This window comes from Malus sylvestris, chromosome 12, assembly GCF_916048215.2.
Source record: "Malus sylvestris chromosome 12, drMalSylv7.2, whole genome shotgun sequence".
Classification (NCBI taxonomy): Eukaryota; Viridiplantae; Streptophyta; class Magnoliopsida; order Rosales; family Rosaceae; genus Malus; species Malus sylvestris.
The window spans coordinates 3296438-3308791 of NC_062271.1; the positions used below are offsets into that span (position 1 = coordinate 3296438).

At 34.5% G+C, this 12354-nt stretch overlaps 1 protein-coding gene across 1 annotated transcript; it reads right to left on the bottom strand.

Moving 5' to 3' along the window:
* Nucleotides 1-3526: 3526 nt before the first annotated feature.
* LOC126594605 (probable F-box protein At2g36090) lies at nucleotides 3527-4818 on the bottom strand. Its single transcript, XM_050260984.1, has one exon. It carries the CDS (start codon nucleotides 4748-4750, stop codon nucleotides 3689-3691), a length of 1062 nt encoding a protein of 353 aa, XP_050116941.1. The 5' UTR covers nucleotides 4751-4818; the 3' UTR covers nucleotides 3527-3688.
* Nucleotides 4819-12354: the final 7536 nt, after the last annotated feature.

Genomic DNA, 12354 nt, shown 5'->3' on the forward strand with positions numbered 1-12354 from the left:
AGAGAGTGAGGAGAGTGTGAGGAGGGTCGGGGGAATGGTTTCTGGGTTTCAATTTTTTTTTTTAAATGGGTTTTTGGATTTGGATTTGCTGAGTTTTGTATCAAGCCATGGCACGTGGAATTGTAGGGATTTGCAATGCTTTGTCCATGGCGAGGAAGGGATAAAGGGTGCATGGATGGAGGAAGTGGCGTGGAGAGGGAGAGATGAAAGGTGTAGGGAGGGAGGGAGGCACGAGATGAAATTATGGGTTTTCAATTTTTTTTTTTTGTTCAATAGGGTAATAAAAAATTATTATTTTTACCACGTGGCACAAATGTGGCAACCACGTCAACACTTAACGGATCAATGGATGGAAAATCTAACAGATATATTATTTTGAAATAAAATAGTACGTGAGATATGAAAGTGAAATGTTTTAAAGCTGTTGTATGAGATTGTAATAGACCTCAAACTTGAGGGGTTACTATGTAATTTACCCATAAAATAAATAAATACATAAAATAATATATAAATTTCTGAAAAATCCAAAAACATTTTCTTTTTCTTTGAATCTTGTTTTTATTGGCTACTTTCCAATTCAATTATGAGATTTGGTCTTTATTTTCTCATAACTTTCAAGAAATTTAAGCTTGACATTGGTTCTTTACATTATTTTTGTTTTAACCGTATATGATCATGACTTGGAAAAACAAATGCACATAGCCTTGTTGATGTGAAACTAGAGCATGATATAAGGCTTCATATGTAAATTTAGTGATGTAATCCTTTTGAGCCTATTTTATGATTGAACCATTATGCATCAATCTCATCATTCTTGTGTGTATGATCTCATTTTACATGTATCTCTAGAACTTACTTTATACCTCTCGTTACATCCACCAATTCACGTACGTAACAAACTTGGAAGTGATTTAGGCATTTTTTTTTCTTTCGTTTGAGCCTTTCTAGCCTACCCTTTTTATTATTTTCCCTAGTTAGCCCCGTTGAGCCTTTATATAAGTCTTTTTGTTCTTAAACCTAAATATTCCCTACCTAGCCTCATGTAAAATTTTCGTACCCTTTTCTAAGGATTTTGTAGAGCAATTTTATAAAGAAAGAGAGTTCAACATTGTTCATTGTTATTGGTTAATGAAGCAAAAATAGTGAAGTGAAAAGTAAAAGAAAAAAAGTTGAAAAAGAAAGTAGTTCCGTAAAAATAAAAATAAAATCTTTGAGAAAAAAAAAAAAAAAAGCTATATGCTGCAAGAAGGAAAGAAGAACAAAAAAATTGTAAAGTTGTGCTTAAGTTCTAATTGCTTTCAATTTCTCTCTAAAAGGAAAAGTTGGAGTTCTCTACAAGTTTCTTAGATCTTTGTTTTTCCATAACCTTTCTTTCATTAGCCTATCATCCTTGTACCCCATTACCCGATAAAAGTCATTTTGATCCAAGAAGTTACTTGATATTGATACTGAGTTAGGTGGACAAGCAAGCATATGATGGCATGCTTTGTGAGATCATTTGAGTGAAACACGTTAACCCACATATATGAGTGAATGAGTGTATGCCTTGTAAGAAGTTTACTTGTTTGCATATGATGATTTTAAGAAGCTTGAAATTGCATTGGTATGGCTAGTACACACACACACTACACTCCAAATTGATTCGATTGAAATTTGGTTAACTCTTAGATAATGTCTTGAACTACTGTTGCTTATTTCTTGAAAATTATCTCATGTTTAGTGTTTTTTCTAAGATTAAAATTTGAGAATTTAACTAAAAATTTGTTGTGTTTTATTTTCTTTTGTTTTGCTCAAGAACAAACAAAATCTAAGTTTAACACCGCCTCACTGCCCACCGGCTTTGTTGGCGATTCATTCTCTGTCGAGTCACAAAAAGGGCAAATCAAGGCCTTCTACAGTCCAACCATTTCCTCAATTCTTAATTGCAGGCTGAATTAGGTGACGTACAAGTAATGACTCTTTTTTTGGCCTTCTTATGTTTGATTAAGATGCCTTTCTTCATAACCCAGCTACTTGCATTCATCCCCTGCAATCTACATTTAATAACAAAAATATCGGTTTTTTGGGGAAATATTGGTGTTGATAGATATTTAAATTGATTAAAGCAGCCACTTAGTACTACGGTCTAGTAATATTCATCTTCACTTGTTAGTAAGATGTGTTAGGTTCGATTCTCGCCAAACGCGAGTTTGAATCATATTATTGCTAGCTCATTTATGAGGCTAAGTCATTCATCTTCCTTAATTTATATAATATCGTTTGTTCAAAAAAAAAAAAGATTAAAGCATTCATAAATTAACCATACATGTTTGGTAGAGTTGCATATCCATGTCAAACTTATAAATGGGACGTTTTGTGTCACTCGCACGAATGCATGCATGTTCTTGAAATGTTAATCGTAATGTGAACCGTCTCATTTAGTTGTACTTGGGCTGCAGGGAAGTGAATTAGTTTGTCAATATTGGTGGTTTTAAAAACAGATATTTTCATGGAAATATCGGTGTAATGACGGATTTTTCCTTCGCATTTTATTTTCTTCTCATTTCTTATAGGTGATACTATCTACATAATCCTTTTCACTTTTCATACATATATTTTAATTTTCGAATGTCGGATCAAATGAATTGAATAAGATCAAATAATAAAAATTAACAAGGAGTATATGAGATGTAAAAAGAAATGTCCTTTGTTATTTGTAAGAAAATTGAGCTATTGTTATAATTTGGACTTTTTTTTTTGGAAGAGTATAATTTGGATTAATTTGGACAAAATGTGCATGGCAATCGGCATGGCATTTACATAGCCATAGAGTCGTCGGCTATCATGTAGCCATATAGGGGAATGGGATAAGATTTGAATCTTAATTTTTCTCATCTAACCTACCCTAGCATGATCTAAAATATCTATAATATTCCGATATTTTCATCGAAAATTCCTTGTTTTTGAACTACCGATATTTCCGATATCATCGATATTTTAGACCTTGCTAAGTCACTCATGTATCTTACCATGCAATGTATAAAGTGTAAAATATTGTACTAATTCATTATATATAAATGATTATGGTGTGTTTAAACTTTTTTCATTAATTACTACATATTTTCTACACTCACAATGTTTGCCAGTTCGCTATACAATCAACTTAAATAAGTTATATCTATTATACAATGCATTTCTTTCCAATGTTTTATGATAAATTAATAGATAATTGACTAAATAAACATCATGCAAAGTTTCAATAAAAATTTCTAAGTTTTTCTTACAATTTTCGTGGTTTTTATTTAATTTTTATCGATATAGATAATATTCCGATATTTTCATCGAAATTCCCGTGTTTTTGAACTACCGATATTTTTGATATCATCGATATTTTATACTTTACCTACGAGACAATTGGTTGAATAACTCTTTTTTTCTGAACCGACCCTAATATGTTTATACTTGAAGAAAGACGGTTACCAAAAAGATATTTTCGTTTCGTGCAAGTTTCTCGTTTAAGTTAGAACAGTTACATTATTTCTTGCGATGAAAAAAAAAAAAACATAATTCAGTACGTGTTTCTTTTGAGATTAATTTACGTTTCGATATAACAAAACCGTTTTTCGGTTTCTCTATTTTTTTTCTTTTGAAGTATTTTTTTGTCCTAACTTATTGGAAGAAAATAGCTGAAAAGAGGAAAAAACAATGATCATCTGCACAAAATATATGACCAAAAAATGAAAAATCCAAATACCCCAAAAGCCACACACAAAGTATCTAATGTCCCTTCAGTCCTCAGCTTCCTCTCCTTCCTTTCCTTCTTCCTCTGCAAATACTCTTCGTACCTCTTCTTTCCTTCCCCCACCCTCCTCCTCCCCTTTCTTCCCCTTCTGCCCTCCAACGCCCTATCCAGAATTACCAAACCCTCCCTCCCATTCAGATGCATTCCATCCATGTCCTCCACCTGCAAGCTCACCTCCCTCACCTGCATCTCCCCTCCCTCCGATCCCCCGCACGTGACCAATATCCCGCACAGCACGTGCTCCGACGCCGTCCCCTTCTCCCCGGCCAGAATCGACGCGAACTGTACGTGCAACTCACCGCTCAGCCAGTGCCGCTTCACCGACAGCGGTGCGTGACTGGAGAGGTTCAACGCCCGACGTCCGGTAGGGTCGATAAGGATCCAGCTCAGCGTGAGATCGTCCCCGAGTTCGCGACACGTGTCGGCTTCCAGCCCCTCCTGGTACTTGATATGGGTGGGGACCACGTCCTTGGGGTCCAGCAGGTCAATCCGGAACGGCGAGCACCGGAACCACCCGGTCACGGTCTCCGTCTCGATGACCTTGCTCAGGATCAGCTTCCCGCGGTGGTAGATATCGACCGCAGAGATTAATTCGTACGGATGGTCCTGATGGTGTTTTGGTGCGAGACCAGAGGAGGTTGCGGCTGTGGTGGTGGGGTTCAGATTGCCGAGGAGCGGGAAGGAGTCGGAGAAGAAGGAGATGGGCCCGTCGGGGAACGTGGAGATGACCTGGCGGACACGTGGCGTTGTGATGGAGGGCCATGTGGAGTAGCAGATGTTGGCCCAGAGGAGCTGGTGGGAGGCCAGCGCGTGGAGTTCGGAGGAGGTGCAGGCGGCGGAGGCTAGCGTGGGGGCGTCGAGGCGGGTGAGGATGTGGGTTTGGATTATGTCCGGATGGACGGCGGAGATTGAGGCGGAGCTGGCTTCGTCGGCGGCAGCGAACGGCGGTAGGTGGGAGGAGCAAGCCATTTGGGGACCGACTGCTTTTTCCAATTAGTTTGGGGGTACACTCAGGACTGAAGAAAAGAGGTTTGTATTTTGGGGTTTATATAGGAACCGAACGCAACGAAGACACGAGTTTTCAAGTGAGGAGCTCGTTGGTTATTGCCCTTCATTTTCGGAGTTAATAACGAGAATGCCATTTTTCTTTTCTCTCTGGGTTGCCTGATGTTTGACTTGACTGCTCAGTCGGAATTGATCGACTTATTGACTCCTACTACACTTAGCCCTGACTTGTAAAATGCAAAAGCTGTATTTCATCCAAATTAATCGCTTCTACGCCCCTTGCTCGGTCGGAATTATAGTCCCTGATCCATTCTGTTTTTTCTTTCTTCTTCTTGATACTGTAACATATCGATCTAATATCCTTAAAATTTAACCGTGTTCTCAATTTAAACTTTTTCTATTCCAGGCGAGACTTAATTTTTCTCTCCATCCCTCTTATTGAGATGCAATCCTCACTCCTCCTTATTATTCTGTCAATTTTCTTTGGGTTTAACTTATATTTAAAAAAAAAAAAATTTCTCGCTTACTTTTTACCTCATATTCAGATTTCTGAGTTTGTGCAATGTTTTTAGTTCTTCGTGTTGAATTTAGTTTTCAATTTTTAATGCATATTACTCCATTATCTCATGTTCTGAGCTCAAAGTACTTACGTATTTGAGGGGCCTTTCCACACAAAAAATCTTAACTTTGTCACTTATATAATAACATATGATGTACCACTAATGTTCAGAGCACAATAAAAAATTTCTCCCCAACTAGATTCCTTCCAAGTTCCAACTAACATGAAAAAAGTATACTTGAAATCCTATGGAGCATCTAATGGTAGGGTGAATATTTCATGGTTGGAAGTTGGAACCTTACTGAATACAAAAAAATATGAATTGAGCTTACTAACAAGTTCCAAGTGGAATCTTAGATGGAAAATCCTCACGCAAACTGAAAAGGTTTAGGGTAGCTTTCAAAAGGTCGAGGGTCCAAGCCAATGAGATAGAGATGATGACACATACTTAGCTTATTTTAATCAGATAAATCATCCCTTACGTCACCGAGAACCCCACTAATCTTTTTTTTATACTCTAATTTTTTTTATGAATGTCATAAATCATAATCTTTTCTTTTTCTAAAAAAAAAAAAAACCAACTAATGGCTCCACCACAACAATCATCTTTTTAGGCCCGTGAAGATTCACAAAGACATTTCATCCTCTCCTGATTACTATCGTATGATTCTCAGCACCAAAAATTAAGTTCATGATGTGCCGTGTGTAATATAGGTCTAGAATTTGTTCCTAACAATTGGGCCACCTTGTGGTGGTTATGCCATAAATCATAATCAATACCTCTTTAAGATGTTTCATTCTACACTTCAAAATGAAATTTTTAAAGCCTTAATAGCAGTTCCCTAATTTAATCCTTCTTTTAAGTGGATAGATAGGTTGGGGAGCATGTAAGATTGATTTTTAATTCCTGAGGTTGATTGATTTGTATATTCAATTATATTTAATACAATATAATAATTTGATAATTGTAGGCAGGCGGGCTCACCCTATCATAAATACACCCTCTTTTTTTTTTTTTTTAGCTACGAATAGTTTATGCCGTTATGGATATCACCCTATCATTTTCTTCATCATTTTAAAATTCTCTCCAAAAATTTAATTAATTAACGATTGTATTTTTTTTTGTCCAAATTAATTAACGATTATTGTCACTTAATAATACGATCTAGTAATAACTTGTAAGTGAGAGGTCTTAAGTTCGATTATCACCAAAGACCAATTTAAACCACATTATTAAGGTTCGTCTATTGTGAGGCTTATGCCGTTCCTCTACTCCTTAGTGTAGTATTGTTAAAAAAAATAGCAATTGTTTATTCATTTATATATGTAAATCAAATAAAGCGAGTTTTATAACAATTGAAATTCTCATAAAGAATTCTACATTTGTACCATACATATGTGGATTACTAAACAATATTTTAACTAACTTTTTTTCTCAAATTATTTTTAAAAGATGATTAAGAAATGAATAAATGGTTTTGCTTGCGACATTTGCACGTTTAAATATGTGAACCACACTCGGGGAAACAAAGGGATGCACCCATAGGGTGAACACAAATATTGTACTTAATTTATTTGTTTGTAATAAAAGAAAAGGATGGTATTGACATTTGGAAAATTTAGAAAAATAACCAAATTTAGACCTCATATAGAATTATAGCCATTATATTAATTTTATGATAATTATAACCAAAACTTGATGTAAAAGTATTAATATACCCTTAATATTAGGGTTTCTCATAACAACCAAAACAAACCTTTAAACTATCCTAAAATGAGAAATTAATCTTCATCACTTTTTTGTTTTCACTATTCACTTTGCATGTGCAATTTTGTATTCTTTCTTCATCCACTGGAAAAATATATCGGAATGTATGCAATTTAGTCAGTGAAACACTAAATCGAAGTATCTAATTAAAAAAATAATAATTAGCCATGGAATTAATACATTCTGAAGAACATTCTCATAGGTTGTCCTGCTAATTAAAGAGAAAGCTAATTCAGTGGCCTCAATCTGCAATAATCCTCAACATTTTAAGGTAGTTTAAAGGTTGTGTTGTGGTTGTTATGAGAAACCCTAGTATTAAGGGTATATTAATACTTTTACATCAAGTTTTGGTTATAATTATCATAAAATTAAAATAGTGGTTATAATTCTATATGAGATCTAAAATTTGGTTATTTTTCCAAATTTCCCATTTCAAAATGATCAATTCACACTTTTTTGTGTTCGCTTTCTTCTTTGTATTTTTACTAAATAAGAGTGAATAACATTTTTTTTAGATTGTCAGTAACACGTCTTTATTTTTATAAGTAATCGTTCCATTTTGATGGTAACTTTTTATATTTATACTTAATTGACAATAGGTAAGAAGCACGCTTTTGGGGAGTTGTCGAACTGAGGCAGCATAACGTTCAAACTTGATCATTCATTCTGCATTAAAGTATAGGAACAAGTCATTTTCAACGGCAGTGTAGGGTTAGAGATTGTTTGATAAAGTGGACTTTAAGACCAATTTTTTTGTTTAATTTTCAAATTTTATCGGTCGTCATGCATTAGTTGGTTAATACATCGAGTGCCTGCTAAAGCCAGACTATTCAGTAGTCAACAACTCTTGATATAAATGAAGAGACATATTGGCTGTGGAAATATGTTTCCGATCAGGAATGACACGTGTGAACATTTGCAACCAATTTGATCAAATTATATCAGGACAAATCAAGTACAAAACGTGACAAATTAGTCCTAATTCGATCAAACTGTATCGTGTAGGTTTATTTCCTAAATTAAATCAATTAGTCCAAATTAAATCAAATAAAAAATCTAATTCTACAAATTATGGGATCGAATTTTGGTCTACCAAACTAAGCTCAATTTTTTGCCTATAAATACTAGGCACTTATTCATAGGGGGGAGGAGAAACAAAGTAAGCTCAATAGAAACCATAAAGCTCCCTAGCCAAAACAAACACCAAACACACAAACACTATTGTATTCTTCATTAAGCTCGTGGAGAATCAACAAGCGTAACAAATATGGGTCGATTCATCCACCACCAAAGCTGAAGATCACCCCCCACGCGACACTACTTGTCGTCCCAATTTGTTCAAGATCAAACCTCGATAACGCTTTACCAAATTATATCCTGGTTCAAGATCAAGTGCTCGTCACTCTTAGATCAAACTCAATATTGGAGATCGAAATAAGAGGAATATTCGTATAAAAGAATAAACCAAAGATATTGTAACCTCAATCCATCAATATAAATATTATTCTTATAAATGTATTTTTATGTTATTCATCGCATAAAATTTTGTGTTTACATTGACGCTTCATTTTCATTTTTTCAAAAGAACGTTGCTTCTATAAATCAAGTGGTATTATTATTTAAGAAATGCTAAGGAGACTTCTAAAAGTGGGACACTTCAGGAACTCTCTGTCACCTCATATTTTTTACATAAAATATAAGATGATGGAGATTTAACGAAAAATACCACTTTGAGAGTCTTCTTAGTATTTCTCTTATTATTTTAGGCAAATCAACTTGGGATTGAGGTGCCTCCAATGAAATTGACATGAATTAATTGGGATTGAACTTGTATGGCCCATATGATTAATTAATTAAGCGGGCAGTTAAGTGTCTGATAATAATAAGCGCAGCTGTGGTTGGTGGTAAATATATGATACATCCATGTGCAGGTTGAATGTCAATAAACTTGTGCAGATTTATATATCCATCCATGTGGTTTATCAAATTAATAGAGATTTACATATCCTTGTTATATGTTGGTGGTACCATCTCTATTCCCACCACATTTGCCGTTTTTATTATGAATCACTTGACTGTGATTCCTCTCCGTCATGAACAAAATAATTATGTTAAATTTGAATGGGCACTTGGTTGTGATTCCTCTCCATCATGAAATTCAGACTTACTCATTTTAAATCCTACGGTCACCATTAGCCCATTTGGCCCATGTCACACAAACTAGGTCCGGATCTTTCTCTCTCCTTGAATTGTTTGGATTTCTCGGTCCATCGACTTTGGACTATGAGATCTGGATAGGATCTGAATTTGTTAAATTTAATTACTAATCAACTCGCGACATAAGATTAAGGAGACAACAAATGTCAATTGACACCGGCTATAATAGTTTAAGAACTGTGCTTAAATATTACCTTATTTTATTAGTTCATTTTTATATGCTAAGCTCTTACATGTAACGAGCTTTATTCTTTTAAGTTAATGATATACAGTCAAACGTAACTCATGTCACACTAAGGTTAAACACTAATATATGTGCAATAAGGAACAACTCTTTATATGTAAAAAACCAAGTATTTTTCGAGATTAGTTGAGATGTGAGTTTTGATTGAGAGAACTCAACTTATTTTATGTGGGGGTTTTCTACTTGTATTTGTTAGTTCGTTGGGTTTTGATGTTGGCATTGCTTTGCTCAGACAAGTAGTAGAGGATAAAATTCAAGGGTAGGTGTATGGGACTAGGAGAGAATGGCTTTTGGACGCTGTGAGTTTGGCCATTTAGAAGGAAAAGCCCCTAGAGCAAACAAGAAGTAAACAATTCCAACGTTAAGGCATTTGAGCATCAGCCGGCTGGGACTGAAGCCTAAAGCGTACGCAAGTCCGAAGAGCTACGGTGCATGGTCACGGATACGGAAATGCGACTTAACACGATAAAGATATATGTCAAATTAATAAGAAAAAGTGTTGTATGATCACAAAAGCACATAACACAACACTGAAATACGACACTACACGAGATACTAGAGAACACTACTGTGTCCATGCATCACAGTCGATGATCCTTGACTAATCGAGGCCAATGCTTCAAACTACTTTAGGGTGCATGGAATTTGACATTTTTCTTTGAAAATTTTAATTTTTACTTTTTATACAAGTGATAGTTGGGAAAGATAAAACCGAACTCAGAACCTCGAGTTATTTTTAAAGGTGAGAATGCAGTTATGACGATTAACTTACAAAGTTTCTTTTATTTTATTTTATATTTTATAGAGGACCAGCTGTTGGCTTTTCCATGATAATCTACCATTTTGAGAGTCGAAAAGACTCACAGAAGCATTTTAATCTCTTATGCGATTAAGTTACAAAGTCTAATTAATCGTGACGAGAAAGGCAACGTCTTCCAAAGATTGGGTTTACTTCAGTGAAAGATGCTCCTCTGACCAAGAACCTTATAGAAAACAAGTGAACATAGCAAGATTAATTAATTACTAAATCAGATTTCATGTCTCCCGAATGACTCAAAATTAAAATAAAATAAATTAAAATATATAATATCAGCACTTGGAAGAAAAAAACGACGTTCCAATATACATTCACAATTGGATTGGATTGTGTAGGTTCACTTATTAATTATGCATTTATATGCGCCGATATGAAGACCATTGCTATGCAAATGAATCACAGTTATATTGAATTATATAAGTGATTGACATTTGAGTTTTAGCTATATCTTAATGGATAGAGTGGAGTGTTGTGTTTATCTTTATGCGTTCTAAATAAAATAACAACAGCTTCCCAATTTTTCGCCGTTGTTTTCAAGTTTGGAACAAGGAAACAAAGTAGCCCATGTCGTGACTGCTGAGAGAGAGAGAGAGAGAGAGAGAGAGAGTTTCTTAAAACATATCCAAATAAGATGTCAAATAAGATGTCAAAATTTAAACATAAACTTAAATGGGTGGTGCTATCCATTATCCATACATCTATTTTTACTTCTCACACATCTCTCTCAATTTTCAACCATCAGATTAAATGAAATGTATAAGATCAATGGTAAAAAATTAACAATGGTGTACTACAGGTAAAAGGGGAGTGAATAGCACTACCCAATTTCAATTTGAAGCCTATGCGCCACTTTGACATCTTTTAAAATTTTGCTCTCTAGCCAATAAGTCAAATTAAATTATTATATTAATGTTTTTTAAAATAAAAAAATTCAATAAAATGCATTTAATAATCAACTAAAAACATTTGAAGCTGTTTTCAAATTTGGCAACAAGGGTGAAGGCTGCCAATTTATGTCATATCACATCAGATTTGACTTTTCAATTGAAAAAATATTATTGCTGCTTTTTTTTTTTTTTACTGTTAGTGCTTAAATAGGCATTTTGACGTTTTATTTGGAAATGCTCTTATAAGATAGTTTTGAGCCGCGTTTTGGCTTCTTTGATATCGTTGTTGCAAATGTTAATGTATTTCGAGCTTAATAAAAATATTTTCCTTTTGTTTCCCTAGACAAACAAAATTTCACATGCAGGATAATGTAAGTTAAGAAACTCGAAGAATAATAAAAACCAAAATAAAGACATGTTTTTTTTTTTTAATTTTTTAATTTTTAATTTTGAATAAAGGATATGTTTATTCTGGCAAGGAAGGTGAAAGCCTCAGCATAATGTAAGCAAGACTTCCATGTTAGGATTAAGATAATATAGATGGACAAGCATGGAAGCTGTGTATATTAGTCAAATATCTCATATTCGATTTTGGTTAATTATTGGATATAATGCAACAACTAAGTGCTTTAATTAAAAAACACAACTATAATGTCACATCAGTTAGGATTTAAAAAAGGAAAACTATGAAAATGACTTGAAAACTTTGAGTTTTAACGATAAAGACAAAATAAAGGGTAAAATGAATAGTACTAGGATTGACTTTTTAGTGAAAAAATGTGGTTTTTCATTAAAGTGAACAGTACTGCTGGCTTTTCGTTAAAACTCCCATTTAAAAACTCAAGATGTGAGTTGGCACCTATAACATTTCTTATAAAATTGGATGGGTGAGTAACGCGTAAGACATGTCCTTGGGTGGGGAACAACAGCTGAAGATAGCTGCTAATACCCCATAGGTTGAGGAGCAAAATGAGGAATCCACCCGAGGAGGGGTTCGCATCTGATTAGCTAGTTGGTGAGGTTACCAATGCAATGATCAGTAGCTGGTCCGAGAGAATGATAAGCCATACTGGGCC

What these genes read in the sequence shown, in the direction of transcription:
- LOC126594605 (XM_050260984.1), bottom strand. Translation starts at nt 4,750, where the DNA reads ATGGCTTGCTCCTCCCACCTACCGCCGTTCGCTGCCGCCGACGAAGCC.